Genomic DNA, 12187 nt, shown 5'->3' on the forward strand with positions numbered 1-12187 from the left:
TCAATTAACAAGGGAAGTCGCTTACGGAGAGAAAAATTGTGGTACTAACTTTGTCAAACCTCTTCTAAATGTCTACAAATATTAATAGAAATACCAATTATAAATTCCATTCCAACATGAGTTATATAACTGTGTTACAGTAATTCTGCCAACTCTCATTAACACTCCAGTCTCAACAGCAGATTACAGATGCAAAATTGTTCTTACATGCAAAATTAGGAATGCATGCATTTTGCTTGAACACGAAAGAGCAATTATCACAAGAGAATACATTCTCTCAGTATAAAACATTCCAATTCTCATTTCTTTTAATTACACAGTCCTCACCTTATTTTGTTGAAGCGTCTCTATTATTTTCTTTTGACTCTCTAAGGCAGTCCGTATAGTATCAACATCATGTTGAACACTGGTAAGCGTGCTCCCAATTGTGGCGACACTCTGCAAAAATCAATGTCGTGAATTTATTTAGTTTAGCATTTTCAGATACATTTCTCTTCTACAATTTATTAGTCAAATTTACTTTTTCAAAACCAAGAGCAGTTGATTCCAGAAGTGATTAGAGCTTTGATACACATAGGTCAGTTTATTTTTACATTAATTCTCTAGATATGCATGATGTGGAGATGCCAGTGTTGGACTGGGGTGGGCACGGTAAGAAGTCTCACAACACCAGGTTAAAGTCCAACAAGTTTATTAGGAATCACGAGCTTTCTCGCTGCTCCTTCGTCAGTCACCTGATTCCAAGTAAATCTGTTGGATTTTAACCTGGTGTTGTGGGACTTCTCACCGTCTCTAGATATGGACATCGCTGTCACAGCCCAGATTTACTGCCACCCTTGAGATGGCAATGGTGATCTTTCACCCCATGGATTACATTGGTTCAAAAAGAAAGTATGTCCACAATGTTGTTTGGTACAGAATTAGATTAAAAACATAAGAAATAGAATCAGAAACTGGCCATGTAACCCATCTAGCCAGCTCCTCCATTCAATAGGATATGGTTGAACCTTTATATCAACTCCACTTTACTGTCATATCCTCATATCCCCAATTTTCTCAGTGTACACAAATCTATCAATCTCAGCCTTGAACATATTCAACCAGTGAATGTCCAGAACCCTCTGAACCAGCAAAATCATACATGCACACAAACATTTGAGTGAAGAAATTTCTCCTCAGCTCAGTCCAAATGGCTAACCCCTCATCCTGAGACGATGACCCGGAAGGGGGGAGGCGGGGGGGGGGGGGGGGGGGGGGGAGAGAGAAGAGAGAGAGAGAGAGAGAGAGAGAGAGAGAGAGAGAGAGGCAGATTTAATACTGTCAGACTGTTTCCTGCCCCCATTCCCCTCATGTGGAATTTTATGGCACTGGGATAAGCATGTGGGTAGAAAGCCTGCACCCAACAATCCCACCCTTGCCTACTCCATTGCTCGGGTGGACATTTCAAACCACCCATTATTTTCATGGAGTTGGGCCCATTTTAGGAAGACACGGGGTTTAAGGCACTCTCTGAACTATTGTCTGGTTTTGGGAACTTTTTGACAGATCAGGTATAAAGGTCTTATCAATGCATCTTCTTATCCTCCATGACCCCTCTGCAGCTCCTGCGTATCCTCCATGTCCCCTCATCCAGTATGGAAGTAAACTGTTCCTTCAGCAAGATCAAAACTGTATACAGTATCCCAGTTGTGGTCTCACCAAAGCTCTACAAAATTTCAGAAAAACTTTCTTACTCTTGTACTGCAACCCTCTCGCAATACTATTGGCCTTCCTAACTACTTGATGTTACTGGCTGTTGGCTTTCTCCGAAATCCCTCTGGCCCACCATAATCAATTTCAACCCGCTTAAATTGCGTACAAGTAAAGTAAAGACTCCACACTCAACTAAATAATCTCTGAACCTTGCTATATCACTCCTGATTGATTTTCAACAACTAAAAATGGGATATATCAAAATGTCTGCATACTACTCGTTGTAGGAGGTTACTCAAATGACACATGGCTAATGGAATTTTCCCGACTGTAAACTTAAGAGTAATAATATTTTTCCCTTCAAAAGTTTCTTTTAAAGTAGCTTTCTGAAAGTGCTAATCCTTAATCTTACTTGGGTCTCAGCCCCAGTTGCGAAGCTCAGAGATAGTTGGTGATGATAAAAATATATAAAAGAACTTGTAACGACTTCTCAACATCAAATGTGAGAATAAATAGAACATGGTCATTAAAGGGTCAACCAGATCACGGTATAGGAAGCTACAAAAACCATACCTTCTGGAGTTCTTCCACAGTGACTGGAAGGTTGATTAAGTCAGATGCTGATTTCACGTTGGCTTTTAAATGGGCAACAGCTGAATTCAGTTGGCTAATCTGTTTATAAAACAAGAATACGTATTAGAATGACAACCAAATTTCAGGATCAAAATAACAATCAGATTTAAAGGCCAATTCAACTGTTTCATCTCAAATATGGCTAAATCTGTGCCAATGTGTTTCCTACAAGCCACCAAGTCTAATCCCATTCTCAAACTCTCTCCGCATAGCTTAATATAATTTTAAGCAATTAATTTGCTTTTAAAAATGTACAAACTCCATCAAAAATTCAAATTCTAACACCTTCACTGAAGTTTTTTTTCCAATTTCCCCTTTGAATGGTTTGATTTACATAAGTTTGTGACTCTTAGTCTTATATTAATTTGCATTTCCATCTTGACAAATCTATTTCTAAACTGGGTTGCTCTGATTTTGTACCCTATTAAATATCTACACTCTCTCAATTCCAAAATTTATTACTTCCTATTCTCTACTGTACTTAATCACCTATATGTGCTGTTAGTTTACTCATAAACACAGGTCTTTCATATTGACATTGTACATCATTTTACAAGGGGAAGGGTTAGTAAAAGATAAAAATGAAGGAATGCCAGAGATATTAAATAAATTGAGAAAAATCTATCTCCTCTGTGAAAACCAAGATAAATCATTTCTTGTGTATCTCTACCATTTCTTCATTTTCATCTTTTACCAACCCTTCTCCTTCACAAGTAAAGTTTAAGTTTATTTGTGTCACAAGTAGGCATACATTAACACTGCAATAAAGTTGCTGTGAAATTCCCTTAGTTGCCACAGTCTAGTGCTTATTTGGGTACACTGAGGGAGAATTTAGCATGGCCAATGCACCTAACTAGTACGTCATTTTTGGACTGTAGGAGGAAAGCGGAGTACCCGGAGGAAACCCACGCAGACATGGGAAGAATGTCCAGACGCCACACAGACAGGGGCGGCACGGTGGCACAGTGGTTAGCGCTGCTGCCTCACAGCGCCAGGGCCCCGGGTTCGATTCCCGTCTTGGGTCACTGTCTGTGTGGAGTTTGCACATTCTCCCCGTGTCTGCGTAGGTTTCCTCTGGGTGCACCAGTTTCCTCCCACAGTCCAAAGACGTGCCGGAGATGCATTGGCCATGCCAAATTCTCCCTCAGTGTACCCGAACAGGCACCGGAGTGTGGCGACTAGGGGATTTTCACAGTAACTTCATTGCAATGTTAATGTAAGACTGCTTGTGACTAATAAATAAACTTACTTTCTTTCAGTGACCCAAGCTGGGAATTGAATCTGGGTCCCTGGTGCTGTGAGGCAGCAGTGCTAACCATTGTGCCATCATGCTGCCCTGGATATGCAATGTCAATTGTACGATGTCAATTGTAAAGGGAAGTAGAGTGTCAATAGAACTTTTTTTTTTAAACTGTGCCTCAGAACTGATTTTCTCCATTTCCTCTGGCGCCTGGGCACATCTGAAATGTGCTCCTTGTGCAATGACCTCAAAAGGCATACAAAAACCTTGCCGTGTTGGTGCTTTCAGGTTGCTGACCCTAATACCAGTCAGGAGGCATTCAGTGCAAATCCCTCTCTGCCAAGGACAGGACCTGGTCACTAGGCTCTAAGGCTCACTACTTAGCACTCAATAGAGTGGCAGTTTTCTGGCTCTCTTGGATGGAAGTGAATTAGGATGGGCAGGAATGTCCCTGACCACCTCATTACAATAGTGTCTTTAGCTTCCCATTGTAAATCTATGCACAACACAAAAAAATACATGACATTTAACATTGCAGTTCTCCCTCCCTCTTTACATCGCTTTACACCCACAAAATATGCATTTGCCTGTTGCGAAAACAGGACATTTTGCCCACAATTTTGGTCTGGTACTCAACCTTAGCTTTTATAATCTCTCTTTGTAGTTTTGCTATAATACTTGTATTTGATTTGGTTTTTATTTTATTATCAGACACGTTAACATATTCAGTCTCTCAATTTAAAATCTTTTACAATTATAACTACAGTAAACTGCTGTCCATCATGCTCCGGGAATGGGGGTGTCGGTTATAAAATATCCCTGTTAACTAAGATTTAAGGCAAGTTCTGCATTTTCATTCAATCAGAAAGCTCTTGGGTAATCTCATGTTGATGTGGGTGTTGAGGTCTCATGAGAGATGCGGGAGTTCACAAATCGAGTGAGCGGCACTGAGGCAACATGGTGCTGCAGAATAACTACCAGTGAGTTTGACAATCATTAGCAGTTGCGTGAAAGTGAGACTGATGCTAGCGCTGATTTTTGAGGGGGAAGAGACATCTCCAGTCGTAAAACTGACCCAACCCTAGTCGTTAGACTTCAGTTTGGTAGAGTGCAGGATAACAAAAATCTTACTGCACATTGTTTAATATATACTTTTTTCTAAAAAAAAATTTCATTAATTTCCTTTTCATTGTTCAGCAGTTTCCAATAATGGAATTGATCGCTTGGTATTCTTTGGCTCAGATTCTAAAGAAATTTCATTTATTTCTCTATTTAGTTTGTTAAAATGAGTGCCCTCCCTCCGAGTGTTATCACTCCTCCCTTCTTTCACTTGAAAGTTTATACACAGCTATAATTAATCCGTCAATTCTAATCCATATACAGCCATGTGTTAATTACTGCTGTCCAGACTTTGTGCTTTAATTTAACATAACGCCTCAGTTCACCAGTTTTATTTCTTATACCTTTTCCAGGTTGATTTATTTTTTAAGGTGTGGAGATGCCGGCTTTGGACTGGGGTAAACATAGTAAGGAGTCTAACAACACCAGGTTAAAGTCCAACAGGTTTATTTGGTAGCAAATGCCACTAGCTTTCGGAACGCTGCTCTTTCGTCAGGTGAGCGGGAGATCATAAACAGCAAACAGGACATATAAAGACACAAACTCAATTTACAGAATTCAGATGCAATTTTACAACTCATCCGCTTCATCCTGGGCCACAATGTCTTCACCTTCAACAACCAGTTCTTCATCCAGACACACGGAACAGCCATGGGGACAAAATTCGCACCGCAATATGCCAACATCTTCATGCACAGGTTTGAACAAGACTTCTTCACCGCACAGGACCTTCAACCGATGCTGTACACTAGATACATCGATGATATTTTCTTCCTTTGGAGTCATGGTGAGCAATCACTGAAACAACTATATGATGACATCAACAAGTTCCATCCCAACATCAGACTCACCATGGACTACTCTCCGGAATCGGTTGCATTCTTGGACACACGCATCTCCATTAAGGACGGTCACCTCAGCACCTCACTGTGCCACAAGCCCATGGATAACCTCATGATGCTCCACTTCTCCAGCTTCCACCCTAAACACGTTAAAGAAGCCATCCTCTACAGACAAGCCCTCCGTATACACAGGATCTGCTCGGATGAGGAGGATCGCAACAGACACCTCCAGACGCTGAAAGATGCCCTCATAAGAACAGGATATGGCGCTCGACTCATCGATCGACAGTTCCGACGCGCCACAGCAAAAAACCGCACCAACCTCCTCAGAAGACAAAACACGGGACACGGTGGACAGAGTACCCTTCGTCGTCCAGTACTTCCCCGGAGCAGAGAAGCTACGACATCTCCTCCGGAGCCTTCAACATGTCATTGATGAAGACGAACATCTCGCCAAGGCCATCCCCACACCCCCACTTCTTGCCTAAAAACAACCGCACAACCTCAAACAGACCATTGTCCGCAGCAAACTACCCAGCCTTCAGGAGAACAGTGATCACGACACCACACAACCCTGCCACAGCAACCGCTGCAAGACGTGCCGGATCATCAACACAGTTGCCATCATCTCACATGAGAACACCATCCACTAGGTACACGGTACATACTCTTGCAACTTGGCCAACATTGTCTACCTGATACGCTGCAGGAAAGGATGTCCCGAGGCATGGTACATTGGGGAAACCATGCAGACGCTACGGTAACGGATGAATGAACACCGCTCGACAATCACCAGGCAAGAATGTTCTCTTCCTGTTGGGGAGCACTTCAGCGGTCACGGGCATTCGGCCTCTGATATTCGGGTAAGCATTCTCCAAGGCGGCCCTCACAACACACGACAGCGTAGAGTCGCTGAGCAGAGACTGATAGCCAAGTTCCGCACATATGAGGACGGCCTCAACCGGGATCTTGGGTTCATGTCACACTATCTGTAACTCCCACAACTTGCCTGGACTTGCAAAGTCTCACTGGCTGTCCTGTCTGGAGACAATACACATCTCTTTAACCTGTGCTAATGCTCTCTCCACTCACACTGTCTGTACCTTTAAGACTTGATTAGCTGTAAAGACTCACATTCCAATCATTATTCAGTAAATTGAGTGTGTCTTTATATGCCCTGTTTGCTGTTTATGATGTGGAGATGCCGGCGTTGGACTGGGGTAAACACAGTAAGAAGTTTAACAACACCAGGTTAAAGTCCAACAGGTTTATTTGGTAGCAAAAACCACACAAGCTTTCGGAGCTGCAGCTCCGAAAGCTTGTGTGGCTTTTGCTACCAAATAAACCTGTTGGACTTTAACCTGGTGTTGTTAAACTTCTTACTGTGCTGTTTATGAGCAGATCTCCCACTCACCTGACGAAGGAGCAGCGCTCCGAAAGCTAGTGGCGTTTGCTACCAAATAAATCTGTTGGACTTTAACCTGGTGTTGTTAGACTCCTTACTATTATTTTTTAAGACCAGCTTGCCTCACCATATCTTTAACCGTTACAGATCAATTTATTTTTATTCCAAGGTGTCTACTCCCTCATTCTCTGGGTCGGACCTTTCTTCTGAGCCCCACCGCCTATATCCCCCAGACTAGCTTCAAACATTTCCTGCAGATTAATTTAATTATACCAATTATATTAGTGCACCGCTTATTTCTTTTGCAAAAAAATGGTTCGAGAAAATAGCTCATCACTGCTATTGCAAAGAACGACGTGGAGATGCTGGCGTTGGACTGGGGTAAACACAGTAAGAGTTTCAACAACACCAGGTTAAAGTCCAACAGGTTTTTTTGATAGCAAATGCCACGCTACCAAATAAACCTGTTGGACTTTAACCTGGTGTTGTTAAAACTCTTACATTGCAAAGAACAGCAGCTAATTCAGCAGGGGGGTGGGTACCAGAATTGTAGCTCCGGTGTACAGGAGGTTGAGACTAGTGAGGTCATGGATGAGGTTTCAGAGTCGCAGGAGTGTACTGGCAGGCAGGAAGGCGGTTTGAAGTGTGTATACTTCAACGCCAGGAGCATCCTGAATAAGGTGGGTGAGCTTGCAGCATGGGTTGGTACCTGGGATTTCGATGTTGTGGCCATCTCGGAGACATGGATAGAGCAGGGACAGGAATGGTTGTTGCAGGTTCCGGGGTTTAGATGTTTCAGTAAGTGCAGGGAAGGTGGTAAAAGAGGGGGAGGTGTTGCATTGTTAGTCAAGGACAGTATTACGGTGGCAGAAAGGATATTTGATGAGGACTCGTCTACTGAGGTAGCTTGGGCTGAGGTTAGAAACAGGAAAGGAGGTCACCCTGTTGGGAGTTTTTTATAGACCTCCGAAAAGTTCCAGAGATATAGAGGAAAAGATTGCAAAGATGATTCTGGATAGGAGCGAAAGTAACAGGGTAGTTGTACTGGGGGACTTTAACTTTACAAATATTGACTGGAAAAGCTATAGTTCGAGTGCTTTAGAGGGGTCAGTTTTTGTCCAGTGTGTGCAGGAAGGCTTCCTGACGCAGTATGTAGATAGACCAACAAGAGGCGAGGCCACATTGGATTTGGTACTGGGTAATGAACCAGGGCAGGTGTTAGATTTGGAGGTAGGTGACCACTTTGGTGACAGTGACCACAATTCGATTACGTTTACTTTAGCAATGGAAACGGATAGGTATATACCAAAGGGCAAGAGTTATAGCTGGGGGAAAGGAAATTATGATGCAATTAGGCGAGATTTAGGTGGCATAGGTTGGGGAAGGAAACTGCAGGGGATGGGCACAATTGTAATGTGGAACTTGTTCAAGGAACAGCTACTACGCGTCCTTGATAAATATGTACCTGTCAGGCAGGGAGGAAGCAGACGTGTGAGGGAACCGTGGTTTACTAAGGAGGTCGAATCTCTTGTGAAGAGGAAGAAGGAGACTTATGTTAAGATGAGACGTGAAGGCTTAGTTAGGGCACTTGAGAGTTACAAGTTAGCCAGGAAGGACCTAAAGAAAGAGTTAAGAAGAGCCAGGAGGGGACATGAGAAGTCTTTGGCAGGTAGGATCAAGGAAAACCCTAAAGCTTTCTATAGGTATGTCAGGAGTAAAAGAATGACTAGGGTAAGATTAGGGCCAGTCAAGGACAGGAGTGGGAAGTTGTGCCTGGAGTCTGAAGAGATAGGAGAGGCACTAAATGAATATTTTTCGTCGGTATTCACACTGGAGAGGGACAGTGTTGTTGAGGGCAGTACTGAGATGCAGGCTGTTGGACTGGATGGGATTGATGTTCATAAGGAGGAGGTGTTAGCAATTCTGGAAAGGGTAAAAATAGATAAGTCCCCTGGGCCGGATGGGATTTATCCTAGGATTCTCTGGGAGGCTAGAGAGGAGATTGCAGAGCCTTTGGTTTTGATCTTTGTGTCGTCATTGTCTACAGGAACAGTGCCAGAAGACTGGAGGATAGCAAATGTTGTCCCCTTGTTCAAGAAGGGGAGTAGGGACAACCCTGGTAATTATAGACCGGTGAGCCTTACTTCTGTTGTGGGCAAAGTATTGGAAAGGATTATAAGAGATAGGATTTATAATCACCTGGAAAGGAATAATTTGATTAGGGATAGTCAGCACGGTTTTGTGAAGGGTAGGTCGTGCCTCACAAACCTTATTGAGTTCTTTGAGAAGGTGACCAAAGAGGTGGATGAGGGTAAAGCGGTTGATGTGGTGTATATGGATTTCAGCAAAGCGTTTGATAAGGTTCCCCATGGTAAGCTTTTGCAGAAAATACGGACACATGGGATTGAGGGTGATTTAGTGGTTTGGATCAGGAATTGGCTAGCTGTAAGAAAACAATGGGTGGTGGTTGATGGGAAATATTCATCCTGGAGTTCAGTTACTAGTGGTGTACCGCAAGGATCTGTTTTGGGGCCACTGCTGTTTGTCATTTTTATTAATGACTTGGATGAGGGCGTGGATGGATGGATTAGTAAATTTGCAGATGACACTAAAGTCGGTGGAGTTGTAGACAGTGCGGAGGGAAGTGGCAGGTTACAGAGGGACATAGATAAGCTGCAGAGCTGGGGCTGAGAGGTGGCAAATGGAGTTTAATGCGGAAAAATGTGAGGTGATTCACTTTGGAAGGAGTAACAGGAATACAGAGTACTGGGCTAATGGTAAGATACTTGGTAGTGTGGATGAACAGAGGGATCTGGGTTTCCATGTGCATAGATCCCTGAAAGTTGGCACCCAGGTTGATAGGGTTGTTAAGAAGGCGTACGGTGTGTTAGCTTTTATTGGTAGAGGGATTGAGTTTCGGAGCCAGGAGGTCATGCTGCAACTGTACAAAACTCAGGTGCGGCCGCATTTGGAGTATTGCGTACAGTTCTGGTCGCCGTATTATAGGAAAGATGTGGAAGTGTTGGAAAGGGTGCAGAGGAGATTTACCAGGATGTTGCCTGGTATGGTGGGAAAATCGTATGAGGAAAGGCTGAGGGGCTTGAGGTTGTTTTCGTTAGAGAGAAGGTTAAGAGATGACTTAATAGAGGCATACAAGATGATCAGAGGATTAGATTGGGTGGATAGTGAGAGCATTTTTCCTCGGATGGTGTTGGCTAGCACAAGGGGACATAGCTTTAAATTGAGGGGTGAGAGATATAGGACAGATGTTAGAGGTAGGTTCTTTACTCAGAGTAGTAAGGGCGTGGAATGCCCTGCCTGCAGCAGTGGTGGACTCGTCAACGTTGAGAGCGTTCAAGTGGTTATTGGATAACCATATGGATGATATTGGAACAGTGTAGATTAGAGGGGCTTTAGATTGGTACCACTGGTCTGCGCAACATCGAGGGCCGAAGGGCCTGTACTGCGCTGTAATGTTCTATGTTCTATTTGTGCAAAAGTCTGGTTTCAGGACTTTAACACTCAAAATTGCTGAGAAGTTAAAAGCAACTCACCAGTGAAGGAAGCACCCCATGCCTCTGCTTGGTATACCAACCCACCCAAGACCAAATACCCAATATTTGATCTAAGAATCCTCACACCATACCCATGATATAGCATACTCGTACAACACACTCCAGACTCAACGCTACATAAATCAATAATTCCAGCATACTTTTGTAACGCCTTCTTATGTTTTTAACTTGTACAATAATTTCATGATAAAGGAACAGAGCAGAAGAGAATTAAACCACTTGAGGATACAATGATATCTGCTGTAGAAGGGAAAAATGAATATCAACCTAATGCAGCACTATATTGAGTTTCATATTTTCACAAAACAGCAGTAAACTGCACTAGTAATTTTGTTCTATTCCATCTGTTTATTCTAAGTGCAAGTTGAGGGAAGATTGCTTTAAATCTGCTAAAAATGAGAAACCTGAATTCACATATAAACAGTGTCACTAAACTGCTTAATAATTCCTTCAAACTGTAATTCACTATGGGGAGGCCATGTTTCATAGCTGTTGATTCTTAATTTCACATCAAATAAAAATAATCACATGGAACTGAAGCATACAGCTCGGAAAACCCAAGTGTTGATTTTTGTTGGCTGACTGCAGCCTGTGCAAAAATACTGACATGGTGTGGCCTCAGTACCTTTAAGAGATGGAGGGATTTGGCAGCACAGGGAGTGGGGAGAACAGAGGATACTCCCAGCTGATTACTGGCAAGCGAAAACATGTGCAAGGACAGGACTAGGCTTTGCTTGCTGATGTTGAATAGCCTGCTAATGCTAACAAAGCACAAATGGAAAAGGCTATTTGAGAAAGGTAGTGGAGGAATTCTGTAGCACGAGACAGGTCAAAGAAAGGTCAAAAAAAGGGGGAGATTTAAAGTACATGCTCAAAATATCTGACATCTTAATAGTCGAAACAGCAATATCACAAATCTACAGAAATTTAAACCAGTAATGTGAAGTTCACCACCAAATCCTACATTCAAATGGTCAATCTTGTGATTCATAGATGAGCTGTTAGTACTTTATAATTGAAAGGAAGCCTAGCAGAGTTAATCGTGGTAAGAAATCAGTTCAAACTGTAAGCAGGCTTACTAGGTAGGAAATCCGCAAGTTACATACTCAGAATTATAGAATGGTCACAGCACAATTAGCAGCTATTAGTTCCATTGGGCCCATACCAGCTCTACTGCGAGCAGTTTAGCTAGTGCCATTTTCCGGCTCTTTCCACATAGCCTTCCAAATGTCTTCCTTCAGAAGCTTATCCAATTCTCTTTTGAAAACCATTATTAAATCTGCCTCCATCACACTATCAAGTAGCTCATTCCAGTTCTTAACTTTTCACTGGCAAAAGAATCAAAGGCAACATGAGGAAAAAGTTTATTTTATTCAATCGTTTTAAATCTGTCCTCTGCTTTTTCACCCTATGTCAATAAGATATTTCCCTCTTAAAAAGAGTTAAGAAACTGGTTTTGCATCAATTTTAAGAACTTTAAAACTATACAGTATCCAAAAGACGTATAAATAAAATTGCCCCGCATATCTGAAATACACTACATGAAAGGAGGCCTTGTGGCACACTGGGTAGCATCCCTACCTCTGAGCCAGAACTTCTGGATTTGAGTAACCTTAGGATTTGATGGTCAAAGAAGATGTGTTCATAACACAGCCATTCAGTTTGAGTATTAAACTACGAA

The 12187-nt window shown here is 42.5% G+C and overlaps 1 protein-coding gene across 2 annotated transcripts in view; it reads right to left on the reverse strand.

The window, feature by feature from the left end:
- The window catches only part of efcab14 (EF-hand calcium binding domain 14), an 87495-nt gene that overhangs the window by 53079 nt on the left and 22229 nt on the right, over positions 1-12187 (reverse strand). For both annotated transcript variants that reach the window (XM_078218477.1, XM_078218478.1), the window contains exons 4-5: positions 2266-2364; positions 328-438 (exon numbers count right to left, since the gene is read on the reverse strand). In XM_078218477.1, coding sequence (XP_078074603.1) covers positions 328-438; positions 2266-2364 — 210 coding nt within the window. The remainder of the gene's footprint in view (positions 1-327; positions 439-2265; positions 2365-12187) is intronic.

Source organism: Mustelus asterias, chromosome 8 (genome assembly GCF_964213995.1).
Source record: "Mustelus asterias chromosome 8, sMusAst1.hap1.1, whole genome shotgun sequence".
Lineage (NCBI taxonomy): Eukaryota > Metazoa > Chordata > Chondrichthyes > Carcharhiniformes > Triakidae > Mustelus > Mustelus asterias.